The 16,411-nt window shown below is 44.8% G+C and overlaps 1 protein-coding gene across 3 annotated transcripts in view; it reads right to left on the bottom strand.

Annotated features, from left to right (window-relative positions):
• FAM120C (family with sequence similarity 120 member C) overlaps positions 1-16,411 on the bottom strand; it is a 109,174-nt gene that overhangs the window by 49,457 nt on the left and 43,306 nt on the right. For all 3 annotated transcript variants that reach the window (XM_016943768.4, XM_016943772.4, XM_016943770.4), the window contains exons 5-9: positions 12,623-12,722; positions 11,658-11,734; positions 10,961-11,241; positions 9,903-10,176; positions 8,818-8,989 (exon numbers count right to left, since the gene is read on the bottom strand). In XM_016943768.4, coding sequence (XP_016799257.2) covers positions 8,818-8,989; positions 9,903-10,176; positions 10,961-11,241; positions 11,658-11,734; positions 12,623-12,722 — 904 coding nt within the window. The remainder of the gene's footprint in view (positions 1-8,817; positions 8,990-9,902; positions 10,177-10,960; positions 11,242-11,657; positions 11,735-12,622; positions 12,723-16,411) is intronic.

Here is a 16,411-nt window from a genome sequence, read left to right on the forward strand (position 1 = left end):
GGTCAGGAGTTCGAGACCAGCCTGACCAACATGGAGAAACCCCATCTCTACTAAAAATACAAAATTAGCTGGGCATGGTGGTGCATGCCTGTAATCCCAGCTACTCGGGAGGCTGAGGCAGGAGAATCGCTTGAACCCAGGAGGCAGAGGTTGCAATGAGCCAAGATTGTGCCATTGGACTCCAGCCTGGGCAACAAGAGTGAAACTCCATCTAAAAAAAAAAAAAAAAAGAACCTGGCATTTTCACTCAGCATATGCCCTTAAGATCCATCCATGTTGCTGCATGTATCGATAGTACATTCTTTTTTTTGCTGAGTAGTATTCCATGGCAAGAATGCACCACAGTTTAATCATTCACCCATTGAAGCATATCTGGGTTGCTTCCAGTTTGGGGTCATAATGCTGTCTTGTGAATATGTTCCTGCATGAAAATAAATCTTTATTTCTCTAATATAAATGCCCAAGAGTGTAAGTGCTGGGTTGTATAAGTCTATTTTTAGTTTTGAAAGAAACTGACAAATTATTTTCCAGAATGGCAGTATCATTTTACATTCCCACCAGCATTTACGGGTGATCCAGCTTCTCTGCATCCTCTCCGGGATATGGTATTATCACTATTATTCACCTTTGCCATTTTGGTAAGTATGTAGTGATATTTCATTGTGGTTTTAATTTGTATTTTTCTAATGGCTACTGATGTTGAACATCTTTTCATGTCTTTATTTGCCATATGTATATCTTCTTCAGTGAAATGTCTGTGCATGTCTTTTGCCAATTTTCTAATTCAATTGTTTTTGTTATGTTCAGTTTTGAGAGTTCTTTATATATTTTAGATAGTAGTATAGATATGTGGTACTTGTTCAACTATGGATGTCCAGTTGATCTAACACCATTTATATAAAAGAAACAAAAAACAACAAAAAAACTATCCTTCCTCCAATGAAGTGCTTTTGCAGCTTTGTCAATAATCAGTTTGCTGGCCAGGCGTGACGGCTCACACCTGTAATCCCAGTTGAGGCTGAGGCAGGAGAATTGCTTGAGCCCGGGAGGCAGAGGTTGCAGTGAGTGGAGATTGTGCCACTGCACTCCAGCCTGGGTAATAGAGCGAGACTCTGTCTCAAAAAAAAAAAAAAAAAAAATCAGTACTCATATGGGACTATTTCTGGATGCCCTGTTGTATTCCATTGATCTACGTGTCAATACCTCTGCCTAGTCTTTTTTTTTTTTTAAAGACAGGGTCTCGCTCTGACACCCAGACTACAGTGCAGTGGAGTGATCTCAGCTCACTGCAACCTCTACCCACTGGGCTCAAGTGATCCTCTCACCTCAGCCTCCTGAGGAGCTGGGACCACAGGTAATACACTACCACAACTGGCTATATATATTTTTTGTATTTTTAGTAGAGATGGGGTCTCTCCATGTTGCCCAGGCTGGTCTCGAATTCCAGAGCTCAAGGGATCCACCCACCTTGGCTTCCCAAAGTGCTGGGATTACAAGCGTGAGCGGCCATGCCTGGCCTACAATCTTAATTACTGTAGCTACCTAGTAAGTCTTACAATCAGGTTCAGCAATTGCTTTCAACTTATTCTTCCTTTTCAAAAATCATTTTAGCTAGTTTAATTCCTTTGTCTTTCCATATAAACATTAGAATCATCTTGTCTATATTTACAAAGAATCTTGCTGGGATTTGGATAGGAATTGCATCACACCTGTGTTATCAATTTGGGGAGAACTGACATCTTTACTATGTTGAGTTTTCTAATCCATGAACATCTGTATCTCTCCATTTATTAAGATCTTTGATTTCATCAGCATTTTGTGACTTTCAGCATACAGATTTTCAACACCTTTTGTTAAATTCTTATTTCATTTTCTTTGGAAGGACTGTAAATGGTCTTGCACTTTTTTCAGTTCCACATGTTCATTGTTAGTATATAGAAAGGTAATCAATTTTTATATATTTATCTTGTATCCTGCAACCTTAACAAACTCACTTATTAGTTCCAGGAGTTTTGTTGTAGATTCCTTGTGATTTTTCTACACAGACTGACTATATGCCATCTGCAATTACAGTTTTATTTCTTCCTTACTGATGTCCATGCCTTCTATTTCATTTTCTTGCCTTACTGGTCTGGCTAAAACTTCTATTAGTATGTTGAAGAGCAGTAGAAAGAGCAGACATTCTAGACTTCTTCCTGATTTTAGGAGAAAAACATCTTTCACCATTAAGTACAGTTGATCCTTGAACACAAGTTTGAGCTACACGGGTCCACTTATGCACAAATTTTTTTCAACCAAACACTGATAGAAAACACAGAATTCACATGATGCCAAACCCACGTATATAGAGGGCCAATTTTTCATATACACAGGTTCTGCAGGGCCTACCTACTGTGGGACTTGATTATGAGTGAATTTTAGTATATGTGGGGGTCCTGGAACCAATCCCCCACATATGGCAAGGAATGACTGTATGTTAGCTATAGGTTCTTTGTAGATGTTCTTTATCTTCAGGAAGTTCCCTTCTATTCTTAGTTTCCTGATAGTTCTTATCATGAATGAGTATTGAATTTTGTCAAATGCTTTTTCTGCATCCATTGATATAATCACATGATTTTTCTTCTTTAGCCTGTTTATTTGGTGGATTATATTTACAGATTTTTCAAATATTGAACAAGTCTTACAACAATGGAATAAACCCTACTCGGCCTTGGCCATGGCATGTAATTCTTTTTATATATTGCTGAATTCCCCTGGCTGATATTTCGTTAAGAATTTTTGCATCCATATTGTCCTAGTCAATTTGGGCTGCTATAACAAAGTACCATAGACTGGGAGGCTTATAATCAACAGAAATTGATTTCTTACAGTTGTGGAGGCTCGGAAGTCTAAGATCAAGGTATTGGTAGAGGCATCTGGTGGGAACCTGCTTCCTGGTATGCAGATGGCTGTCTTCTCATTGTATCCTCATATAGTGGAGAGTAGAAAGAGCTATCTGGGGTTCCTTTTATAAGGGCACTAATCTCATTCATGAAGGTTCCATGCTCATGACCTAATTATCTCCCAAAGGCCCCATCTCCTAATACCATCACATTGGGGGTTAGGATTTCAACATACGAATTGCAGGGGACAGGAACACTCAATCCATAACATATATTGATGAAGGATACTGGTCTGAAGTGTTGTTTTTATGTAATCCCTTTTCTTTTTAAGAGATGAGATGGCCGGGTGCAGTGGCTCACGCCTGTAATCCCAGTACTTTGGGAGGCCGAGGCGGGCGGATCACGAGGTCAGGAGATCGAGACCATCCTGGCTAACATGGTGAAACCCTGTCTCTACTAAAAGTACAAAAAATTAGCCGGGCCTGGTGGTGGGCGCCTGTAGTCCCAGCTACTCGGGAGGCTGAGGCAGGAGAATGGTGTGAACCCGGGAGGTGGAGCTTGCAGTGAGCCGAGATTGTGCCACTGCATTCCAGCCAACAAACAAGACTCCATCTCAAAAAAAAAAAAAAAAAAAAAAGATGAGATCTTATTCTATTACCCAGGCTGGAGTGCAATGGAATGGAGTGATCACAGCCCACTGCAGCCTCAAACTCCTGGATACAAGCAATCCTCTGGCCTCAGCCTGCGGAGTAGCTGGGACTACAGGTACGCACCATGCTCAGCTATATTAAAAAAAATTTTTTTTTGTAGTGATGGGGTCTCACTATGTTGCCCAGGCTGGTCTCAAACTCCTGGCCTCAAGCATCTTCCCACTTGGGCCTCCCTAGGTATTGAGATTACAGACGTGAGCCACCATGCCTGGCCCAGGTATCTTTTTTGATATAATGATTTCTTTCCCTTTGAATGTATGCCCAGTAGTGGGATGGCTAGATTGAATGGCAGTTCGTTTTTTAGTTGAGAAATCTCTGTATTATTTTCTATAAAGGTTGTACTCATTTACATTCCTACCAACAGTATATAAGCATCCCCTTTTCTCTGCATCCTTGCCAACATCTGTTGGTTTTAGACTTGGTTCACGGCATCCTCCACCACCCAGATTCATGCAATTCTTGTGCCTCAGCCCCGCTTCCCTTCTCACCACCCTCCCACCCCCTCAAGAAGCTGGGATTACAAGTGTGTGCCACCATGCCCAGCTAATTTATTGTGTTTTTAGTAGAGACGGGTTTCGTCATGTTGGCCAGGCTGGTTTCAAACTCCTGGTCTCGTGTGATCTGCCCGCCTCAGCCTCCCAAAGTGCTGGGATTACAGGCGTGAGCCACTGCACCCAGCTCACTGTGGTTTTAATATGCATTTCTCTGATAGCTAGTGATGCTGAGTATTTTTTCATATATTTGTCGGTCACTTGTACGTATTCTTTTGTAAAATGTCTTTTCTTGTCCTTTGCCTACTTTTTTTTTTTTTTTTTAATTGATCATTCTTGGGTGTTTCTCGCAGAGGGGGATTTGGCAGGGTCATAGGACAATAGTGGAGGGAAGGTCAGCAGATAAACAAGTGAACAAAGGTCTCTGGTTTTCCTAGGCAAAGGACCCTGCGGCCTTCGGCAGTGTTTGTGTCCCTGGGTACTTGAGATTAGGGAGTGGTGATGACTCTTAACGAGCATGCTGCCTTCAAGCATCTGTTTAACAAAAACATCTTGCACCGCCCTTAATCCATTTAACCCTGAGTGGACACAGCACATGTTTCAGAGAGCACAGGGTTGGGGGTAAGGTCACAGATCAACAGGATCCCAAGGCAGAAGGATTTTTCTTAGTACAGAAAAAAATGAAAAGTCTCCCATGTCTACTTCTTTCTACACAGACACAGCAACCATCCGATTTCTCAATCTTTTCCCCACCTTTCCCCCTTTTCTATTCCACAAAACTGCCATTGTCATCATGGCCCGTTCTCAATGAGCTGTTGGGTACACCTCCCAGACGGGGTGGTGGCCGGGCAGAGGGGCTCCTCACTTCCCAGTAGGGGCGGCCGGGCAGAGGCTCCCCTCACCTCCCGGACGGGGCGGCTGGCCGGGCACGGGGCTGACCCCCCACCTCCCTCCCGGGCGGGGGGCTGACCCCCCACCTCCCTCCCGGACGGGGTGGCTGCCGGGTGGAGACGCTCCTCACTTCTCAGACGGGGTGGCTGCCGGGCGGAGGGGCTCCTCACTTCTCAGACAGGGCGGCTGCCGGGCGGAGGGGCTCCTCACTTCTCAGACGGGGCGGCTGCCAGGCGGAGGGTCTTCCTCACTTCTCAGACGGGGCGGCCGGGCAGAGACGCTCCTCACCTCCCAGACGGGGTCGCAGCCGGGCAGAGGCGCTCCTCACATCCCAGACGGGGCGGCGGGGCAGAGGCGCTCCCCACATCTCAGACGATGGGCGGCCGGGCAGAGACGCTCCTCACTTCCTAGATGGGATGGCAGCCGGGAAGAGGCGCTCCTCACTTCCTAGATGGGATGGAGGCTGGGCAGAGACGCTCCTCACCTCCCAGACTGGGCAGCCAGGCAGAGGGGCTCCTCACATCCCAGACGGGGCGGCGGGGCAGAGGCGCTCCTCACATCTCAGACGATGGGCGGCCGGGCAGAGACGCTCCTCACTTCCTAGATGGGATGGCGGCCGGGAAGAGGCGCTCCTCACTTCCTAGATGGGATGGAGGCTGGGCAGAGACGCTCCTCACCTCCCAGACTGGGCAGCCAGGCAGAGGGGCTCCTCACATCCCAGACAATGGGCGGCCAGGCAGAGACACTCCTCACTTCCCAGACGGGGTGGCGGCTGGGCAGAGGCTGCAATCTCGGCACTTTGGGAGGCCAAGGCAGGCGGCTGGGAGGTGGAGGTTGTAGCGAGCCAAGATCACGCCACTGCACTCCAGCCTGGGCACCATTGAGCACTGAGTGAACGAGACTCCGTCTGCAATCCCGGCTCCTCGGGAGGCCGAGGCTGGCGGATCACTCGCGGTTAGGAGCTGGAGACCAGCCTGGCCAACACAGCAAAACCCGGTCTCCACCAAAAAAATATGAAAACCAGTCAGGCGTGGCGGCGCGTGCCTGCAATCGCAGGCACTCGGCAGGCTGAGGCAGGAGAATCAGGCAGGGAGGTTGCAGTGAGCCGAGATGGCAGCAGTACAGTCCAGCTTCGGCTCGGCATCAGAGGGAGACCGTGGAAAGAGAGGGAGAGGGAGACCGTGGAAAGAGAGGGAGAGGGAGACCGTGGAAAGAGAGGGAGAGGGAGACCGTGGAAAGAGAGGGAGAGGGAGACCGTGGGGAGAGGGAGAGGGAGACTGTGGGGAGAGGGAGACCGTGGGGAGAGGGAGAGGGAGAGGGAGAGCTGCCTACTTTTTAATGGGGTTATTTGCTTTTTTCTTGTTGAGTTCCTTGTAGATTCTGAATATTACCCCTTTGTCTAACGCACAGTTTGCAAATATTTTTCCCATTCTGTAGGCTATTTACTCTGTTGATTGTTTCTTTTGCTATGCAAAAGTCAAATATGTTTATAACTGTTTATCAAAGCATTTTTATGGTGGCTGTTGTGAAATCCTTGTCAGATAATTCAAACTTCTGTCATCTCTATGTTCGTTTTCTTTTCTTGAGGTCTGAATTTGTTATCTTTCTGGTTCTAGGTATGATGAGGAATTTTCCATTGAAAACTGGACATTTTGGGTATTATTTCAAAATACTCTGGATCTTACTTAAACCTTGTGTATTAGTAGGCCTTTTCTGACCCCACTATGGTGGGTGAAGGGGGACACTGTGTCATTATTGACAGGTGGAAGTGGAAGTCCTGGCTCCCCACTTGACCTTATCTGACACCTCCCCAGCAGGAGCAGGTAGGGGCACCTCATTACAGCCTGGGTAAGTATGGAAGTCTAGGTTCTTCATTTGGCCTTTGCTGGTAGGGGTGGGGGTAGACCATTGTTTTCCTGTGGTATTTGGCTGGAGTACAGAGATTATTATTTAAAAATCTTTGTGTTGTTAGGTTGTTCCTTTCTGGTCCTTTGGCCAGAGAAAGTAGGTTTTGTGGTGGGCTTATAATGGTCTGCAGCTGTTGACATTTATGGGCTGCCAGTTTGTCCTACACCCAGTCTGGGATACATGAGGCAAAAAGAAAATTCAGGGAACTCACCACTGCACCACTGTGTCATTCCTTGGGCCCCAAGATTTCTACTTTCTAGAGTGTCTTGTCCTTGTTTTATGGATAATGTCCTGGGCTTTTAGTTGTACTTAGCATGAGGACTAAGGAAAAATACATCTGATCTACTCTATCTTCCCAGAAACAGAGAAATGTTCTTTTGAACACACTAATTTGACTATGGCACTGTGTAGCTTAAAATACTTCAATGTCTCCAACTACCTACAGGTTCAAATCCCAAAACAAAAAATTCATGGGAGAGAGACTGTTAGATATACCTCTATGTTCCCAAAGCCCAGTATGGTTCTTTCTTTTTGTGTGTGAGACGGGGTCTCCTCTGTCACCCAGGCTGGAGTGCAGTGGTGCGATCACAGCTCACTGCAGCCTCAACCTCCCAGGGTCAAGCAATCTTCCCACCTCAGTCCCACAAGTAGCTGGGACTAGAGGCACATGCCACCATGCCCAGCTAATTTTTTTTTTTTTTTTTTTCTGAGACGGAGTTTCGCTCTTGTTGCCGAGGCTGGAGTGCAATGGCACGATCTCGGCTCACCGCAACCTCCGCCTCCTGAGTTCAAGCGATTCTCCTGCCTCAGTCTCCCAAGTAGCTAGGATTACAGGCATGCGCCACCATGCCCGGCTAATTTTGTATTTTTGGTAGAAACAGGGTTTCTCCATGTTGGTCAGGCTGGTCTCGAACTCCTGACCTCAGGTGATCCGCCCGCCTTGGCCTCCCAAAGTGCTGGGATTACAGGCATGAGCCACTGCACCTGGCCTGTTTTTCTTTTTTCTTTCTTTTTTTTTTTTTTTGAGACGGAGTCTGGCTCTGTCACCCAGGCTGGAGTGCAGTGGAGCGATCTCGGCTCACTGCAAGCTCCGCCTCCTGGGTTCATGCCATTCTCCCGAGTAGCTGGGACTACAGGTGCCTGCCACTGTGCCCGGCTAATTTTTTTTGTATTTTTTAGTAGAGATGGGGTTTCACCGGGTTAGCCAGGATGGTCTCGATCTCCTGACCTCGTCATCTGCCCGCCTCGGCCTCCCAAAGTGCTGGGATTACAGGCGTGAGCCACTGCGCCCGGCCTTTATTATTATTATTATTATTTGAGACAGGGTCTCACTCTGTCACCCAGGCTGGAGTACAGTAACACGATCAGGGCTCACTGCAGCCTTGACCTCCCAGACTCAATCAATTCTCCCATCTCAGCCCCCCAAGTAGCTGGGACTACACGTGTACACAACCACGCCTAATTTTTTCAATTTTTAGTAGAGACGGAGTTTCTCCATGTTGCCCAGGCTGGTCTTGAACTCCTGGACTCAAGTGATCCATCCACCTCAGCCCCACAAAGTACTGGGATTACAGGCATGAGGCACAGCACCCGGCATTTTTTCTAGTGATGGAGTCTTGCCACGTTGCCCAGGCTGGTCTTGAATTCCTGAGCTTAAGTGATCCGCCTGCCTTGGCCTCCCAAAGTGCTGGGATTACAGGTATGAGCTGCCATGCCTGGTCCAGCGTGGTTCTTATAAGTAGTAGTCACTCTAAATGCTTGAATAATTGCAGAATTGGGGCTTAAGTTAATGTATGCCCAGTATCAGTATGCATTTTGTTGAATGTTGCATTTTCTTAAAGACTACTCCATAGCCAAAGGTACCCAATGTGCCTGGACAGACATATCTGCTGTGTCAAGTGCTGAGAGAATTGTCATAGCTAGAACTACACTTACCTTCCACAGGCAGCCGCCGTCGCATGGCCAAGCGTTCCATTTTCCTCTGTGTCTCTGCCAGACTAAAAAGAACTCCATATACATATTGACGAGCTGACCGGAATAAGAGAGCAGCTGGAGGCAGCTCCATGTTACACTCATCCTCAATACATACGGGGATCTTAATTTCACCCTAACAAGAGAACGTTCCAGGGAAAAGGAAAAAATGAGTTACCTCAAGGTTTAGAACTGAGCTGAGAAGAACCAATAATAAACTGTAGCCTCTGTGGCCTACTAAATTTTTTATTTGTATTTAGACAGTTTCATACTAAAAAGAAGCTGTAACGAGCTTAGCTGATTGCAGCCTACTTATAAGCTATATTTCATTTTTAAAGTCTCAACGGCCGGGCATGGTGGCTCATGCCTGTAATCCCAGCACTTTGAGAGGCTGAGGCGGGTGGATCACCTGAGGTCAGGAGTTCTAGACCAGGTGAAACCCCGTTTCTACTAAAAATACAAAAGTTAGCCAGGTGTGGTGGCAGGTGCCTGTAGTCCCAGCTACTCAGGAGGGCTGAGGCCGGAGAATTGCTTGAACCTCGGAGGCAGAAGAGTACAGCACTCCAGCTTGGGCAACAGAGCGAGACTCTGTCTCAAAAAATAAAACAAAATAAAATAAAATGAAGTCTCAACAATGACTATAGCTAATGAATGGGGAAAGTCCACCTTAGGCATTTTGCTGGAGGATGGACATGTATAAGACCAGAGGAGGGGAACAGCTTTGTGGAAGTAGAAAAAGAAATAAGGAAAAGGGCATAAAGCCTCTTAGACTGTGTCCATCCCTAGAACCAGACCAACTTGGTGCATTATCTACTTCAAAATCTCACAATTACACTTCTCTTCTAGGGGACTCATTTACCACACAGTCCCAACTCCTGCTAGTCTGGCCTCACCTAAGGCCTTAGTAGGATGAGGGGCCCACCACATGTGGCCTTCTTTTTCTAACTTCATATACCAGTGACCAGAATGTTCTTTGGTAACTTACAGTCCTAGGAAGTAGGAAGTACAGTGTTAAGAGCAGGGAGGTAGGTGCTGATGTGCTGCCTCACCTTAGTGAGGACATGGTAGATATATGGGTACATAAGACCCCTCCGGTGTCTGTGTTCAGCAACTCTCAAGACTTCTGGAGCTACTGGAGGTAAGGGTGGAATGGTGATATCCATGTGGTTCCTCGTAGACATAGACAGCAGAGATGGGATGTGGGGCTCACCATCACCTAGGCTCGCTTCTGAAACTCCAGTATCAACAGGCTGTGCCCAGGACCCTCTGTCACGATTGGGATTTCCCCACTCAGGCTGGTGATGAAATGCTTCTGTGATATGACTAAAAAATGTAGAAAGACAGTGTCAAACAGAAAAGGGAGATTGATAAAGATATTCCTACTTAAGATGCCTGTTCTGGACCCAAGGGGTCTCACAAACCCTTTGGAGGGCAGGACACTGGGTTAGCACTGGACTGGTACCTTTCCTCTCAATGGCCATTACTGACTTCCTGGTTTCTTTCACCTGACACCAACCAAAGTGATCAAAAGTCATGGGAATCACTCTGGACCCTTTATACCTTGTAAGAGGCCATGTTTAGAGTTTGCTTATGTTTTAAGAAAATAATCACAATTACAACCTCAAAGCAGCTCTGTTTCCCAGGACTAATCTGCTTAGAGGAATAATCTATGAACAAATGAGCTAGCACAAATCCCACTGTTTTAATCCTCAGAACCCTGTCTTAGTTACTAAGCAATAAAATTGCTTACTCAACGATTCCACTATTTCCACTCTAGAAATGCTTTTCTTTTTTTGACATTTAATCTGCCCTCCTCACAAATTAAGAAATGACAGCCACAATACCCATACCAAGGCTTCCTTAATCAGCTCCTATGCTGCCTTTTACTTCAGTGGCCTGGATGTTTGAAAATTACCATCTGCACAGGGCCAAATAAGCATGAAGTGGGCAAGCATAGAAAACGTTTTCCTACTTTGCTTTCCTAAGAGCAAAACACTACAGAGGAAACCCAGGAATACACTTTCCCACACCCTCCACCCATCTAACAAGCAAAATAATACAGATGCCTCAGAAATCTACTTCCTTAGGTGTCTACAGAGATACTTACTCAGAGCTAGCTCCATTTGGCTCATCACCATCAGAGGAAGAGGAGTGGGAAGAGTCTGGTCCCAAAGGAGGTGAGGCTTTAGAAGGCAGGTAATTGGGAAACTGGGATGCAGAAGAGTCATAGGAGACAGCCCAATTGGCAAAGGGGCTGTTCTGCAGCATGGGATCCTCAGAAAAAGCATGGGATTCCCCCAAAGCATGGGAGGAGAAGAGAAGAGATGAGTTGGGTCCCACTGGGAATGGTGGTGGATATTTCACTTTCTGGGGCACTTGATGAGAAAACTAAACGATAAAACAGAGATAAAAGCTATTTAACATTTTATAAGGCTCCAAGATGGCTCCCTCAGAAGTTGTGACACAGTGGATGATGCCAGCAGCGGAGATTGTTGAGATACAAAGCACCTAATGAGAATAATGAGAAATGATGTATGAACAGAATCCTCCACAGACAGGACAATGAACAGTTGAAGTCTCCTAGAACTATTCTCTGATATTAGCTAATCTATTTTCACAATGACTAGTGGTTACTGATTTGGATGCTTTTTTTGCATAGTCTTCCAGCCTTAAGTTGAGAAGGTAATATAGTATATATAGCCTTGACAGTCTAATAACACTGAATCACCCTAACTCCTCAGATTATAAAAATCAGGAAGCAACCTGAGTCTAATGCTATCTCAGGCTTCTTAAAGGATGCTTACCATTGGCTTTCCAGCAGAAATGGTGCCCACTTGATTTCGTGGAAGGGGAGGATTTCCAAGCCTATTATTCCGAAAACCTGAAGCCAAGAGAAAGAGCTATACTTCAGTCAATCCTAATAATTTTACCATGTTATATTCTGCTCACCCCATATCACCTGAAAAAGTGTTATTAATAAATAAGTTACAATTTATTGAACAGCTACTATGTGCCATGCTGAGAACCTTACATAAATTATTTCATCTGATAAGAATCTTATAAAGTAGGTATCATGAGCCACATTTCATATAAATGTGACTTGCCAAGGTTCACTTGCTGGTAATTAGCAGAAGTGGAATTCCAACTCAGGCCAGACCCCAAAGACAGGGATATTTTACATATACCAGGCCAGAATGGGGGTTGGCATCAGAAGAAGCCCAAGCTAAGGAAATGGCATTGCACCCCATCTGTAAATTTGAGAAAGCAGGGCCCTTCTTTTTTTTTTTTTTTTTTGAGGTGGAATTTCACTCTTGTTGCCCAGGCTGGAGTGCAATGGCGCGATCTTGGCTCACCGCAAACTCCGCCTCCCGGGTTCAAGCGATTCTCCTGCCTCAGCCTCCTGAGTAGCTGGGATTACAGGCGCCTGCCACCACGCCCAGCTAATTTTTTGTATTTTTCATAGAGACGGAGTTTCACCATGTTGGCCAGGCTGGTCGTGAACTCCTGACCTCAGGTGATCCGCCCGCCTCAGCTTCCCAAAGTGCTGGGATTACAGGCGTGAGCCACTGTGCCTGGCCAGGGCCCTTCTTATGTTACGTCTCTTATGACACAGAAATCAAAAGGAGAAAGCCTACCAAACAGGGATGAGGAATGACTTGTAGGAGGATATAACACGAATGAGTGATTCCGCTCTGGCCCTGGAGTTCCTGAGGGACCAACTCAGTTTCCCCTATGAACAGAGCAGCTTAGGGTCAGATGGAAGCCTTACCTAGAAAGGAGGGACCCACTGGCAGCGAAGAGAGTTTGGTTGTGACTGAATAGTACTCAACTGCTTTCTTGAATCGCTCTATTTTATCTTCTGTCCTGGACTGGAGATGTTGGAACATCAGATTTTCAGAAGAAAAAACATGAGAGTGTTTTTTTAATACAGTTCATAATTTGGGAATCAAAATAATTATCAGAAATCAAATATTTAAAGAAACCTAAGACAGCAAATTTTTGCTTTGCAGACAAGATTAGGCAGGGAGAAAGCATTATGAAACATCAAATATGGAATACTTAAAGCTTATATTTTGTGCTATTCTAAAATGATTACATGATCATTACAAAAAAATACAATGGGATAAGGGGGAAAAATCACATAGTACCACCATCCAAATATATTTTGGTGTCTTTCTAAAATAATTGGTGTCTTTCCTTACAGTATGTTTTAATTTTATTATTTTATTATTATTATTATTATTATTATTATTTGAGACAGAGTCTCGCTCTGTCGCCCAGGCTAGAGTTCTGTGGTGTGATCTTGGCTCACTGCAACCTCCACCTCCCGGGTTCAAGCAATTCTCCTGCCTCAGCCTCCCGAGTAGCTGGGATTACAGGTGTGTGCCACCACGCCCAGCTAACTTTTGTATTTTTAGTAGAGACAGGGTTTCACTATGATGGCCAGGCTGGTCTTGAACTCCTGACCTCAAGTGATCCATCTGCCTTGGCCTCCCAAAGTGCTGGGATTACAGGCGTAAGCCACGGTGCCCGGCCAATTTTTTTTATTTTTGCTCAGGCTGGTTTTAAACTCCTGGCCTCAAACAATCCTCCTGCCTCAGCTTCCCAAAGTGCTGGGATAATAGGCATGAACCACTGTGTCTGGCTTACAGTATTATTTTGTATAATTTTGTTGATGTATAGCTGGTCTATTTTAATATATGTATTTTTGTATAGTTGACAGTATGCTTTATGTACAATTTTGTATCCTGCTTTTATTATAATAATCTAAGTAATTTTGAATGGCTGCATATTTTGTCATTATGAATGTGTCATAAATTATGTAACCTCTTCCCTAATAAAAACACTTAGGTAATTTTTCACATTTGGCTTTTGTAAGTTATACAGCAAAGAGTATATATTGTCTATATAAATTTTTTTCTGGATTTCAGATTATGCTCTTAGGAAAATATCCTAAAAATGAAATTATTGGTTCAAAAGGTATGAACATTAAAATCAAAGGCACTTAAACATATATAAAACCACAATATGACACCACTACATATCCACCAAAATGGCTAAAGTAAAAGACTATCAATATCAAGCACTGGCAAGGATATGAAGTAACTGAACTCCAGTACATTGATGGTGGGAGTGTACATTGGTACAGTTTGGAAAACAATTTGGCAGTTTCTTATAAAATTAAATTACACTTACCATATGATACAGCAATCCTACTTCTTCTAGGAGGATACAGTTAAATACTACCCAAGAGAAATGAGTACATATATCCACCAAAAGACATGAACAAGAATGTTAACAACTACTTTATTCATAATAGCCCCAAACTGGAAACAACTCAAATATATATCAATGGAAGAATAAATAAATTGTGGTATATTCATACAATGGATTACTATACAGTTATAAAAAAGAACAAAGTATTGATATACACGATAATATGTGTAAGTCTCAAAGATATTATACTGAGTGAAGAAGGGAGACACAAAAGAGTACACATAAACGGCCTGGTGGCTCACACCTGTAATCCCAGCACTTTGGGAGGCTGAGGCAGGCAGATCACTTCTGCCCAGGAATTCAGACCAGCCTGAGTAACATGACAAAACCCTGTCTCTGCAAAAAATACAAAAATTAGCTGGGTGTGGTGGCGTGTGCCTGTAGTCCCAGGCACTTGGGAGGCTGAGGTGGGAGGATCGCTTGAGCCTGGGAGGTCAAGGCTGCAGTAAGCCGAAATTGTGCCACCGCACTCCAGCCTGGGCAACAGAGACCCTGTCTCAAAAAAAAAAAAAAAAAAAAGAGTACATATAAAGTTCAGGTAAAGGAGGGCCAGGTGCAGTGGCTCACACCTGTAATAGCACTTTGGGAGGCCAAGGTGGGGCTCACCTTTGGCCAGGAGTTCGAGACCAGCCTGGCCAACATGGTAAAACCCTGTCTCTACTAAAAATACAAAAATTAGCTGGGCATGGTGGCGCACGCCTGTAGTCCCAGCTACTTGGGAGGCTGAGGCAAAAGAATTGCTTGAACCCCGGAGGCTGCAGTGAGCCGAGATCTTGCCACTGCACTCCAGCCTAGGCGACAGAGCGAGACTGTCTAAACAAACAAACAAACAAAAAGTTCAGGTAAAGGCAAAACTAATCTGTGGCAACAGAAGTAAAAATTAATGTTTATCTCTGTAGGGAAAGGGCTAAGAAGGGGCTTTTTCATTTATCAAGCCTTTTCCAAAGTTATTTAAAAGTCTCCTTGAATATAACTTTAAGACCATCATAATATTTCATCAAGTGGAATGGAAGATATTAAAGTCATTTTCAGTTTTTAATTATAAATAATACTCTCACATAGGCATATTTTTATGTAGGTCTTCTGGGTTATTTCATAGGGCAAATTTTTAGAAGTGTAGTTACTAGCTCAAAGGGTGTGATCATTTTCACAAACTCTTGACACATGATACTAAATCTCTTTCCAAAACAGATGTCTCAAGTTATACTACCATCATGAATGTACGAGAGTGTCCCACCATACAGCCCTAGTGTTGAGTATTCTCTACAAATAAAAAACTGTAAAACATGTATAATGTTATCTCTCATAGATTGTGATTTTTTTTTTGCTTTTATTTATTTATTTATTTATTTATTTATTTTTTTTGAGATGGAGTCTTGCTCTGTGCCCAGGTTGGAGTGCAGTGGCACAATCTCGGCTCACTGCAACCTCCTGGGTTCAAGTGATTCTCCTGCTTCAGCCTCCCGAGTAGCTGGGACTACAGGCACCCGCCACCATGCCCAGCTAATTTTTTTTGTATTTTTAGTACAGACGGGGTTTCACTGTGTTAGCCAGGATGGTCTTGATCTCCTGACCTCGTGATCCGTCCATCTCGGCCTCCCAAAGTTCTGGAATTACAGGCGTGAGCCACCTTGCCTGGCCCCTGCTTTTATTTTTAAATTTTTTTATTTATTTGTATTTTTGAGACAGACAGGGTCTCCTCTGTTGCCCAGGCTGGAGTACAGTGGTGTGATGATAGCTCACTGCAGCCTTGAACTCCTGGGCTCAAGTGATCTTCTCACCTCAGCCTCCTGAGTAGCTGGACTACAGGTGTGTACCACCACACCTGGCTAGATTGTGATTGTTAACACTCCAGGATCTATACAGCATTCCAGGCCTCTTTATTTGCAGCGTGCATGTACATAAACACAAGAGTTGAGGTCTTCAGGTCCTCTAGCCTCACTTAAAAACAAAATGGCTCTCCTTTTTCCAAAAAGCTGAATTTCATGTAACTATTTGAAAGAAGGGTTCCCGGCCGGGCACGGTGGCTCATACCCATATTCCCAGCACTCTGGGAGGCCGAGGCAGGCGGATCACTTGAGTTAAGGAGTTCGAGACTAGCCCAGGACAACATGGTGAAATCCCGTCTCTATTAAAAATTAAAAAAATTAGCCGGGTGTGGTGGCGTGCACCTATAATTTCAGCTACTTGGGAGGCTGAGGCAGGAGAATTGCATGAACCCAGGAGGCGGAGGTTGCAGTGAGCTGAGATCGCACCATTGCACTCCAGCCTGGGTGACAGA

The sequence above is a fragment of the Pan troglodytes genome, chromosome X (assembly GCF_028858775.2).
Source record: "Pan troglodytes isolate AG18354 chromosome X, NHGRI_mPanTro3-v2.0_pri, whole genome shotgun sequence".
Taxonomy (NCBI): Eukaryota; Metazoa; Chordata; class Mammalia; order Primates; family Hominidae; genus Pan; species Pan troglodytes.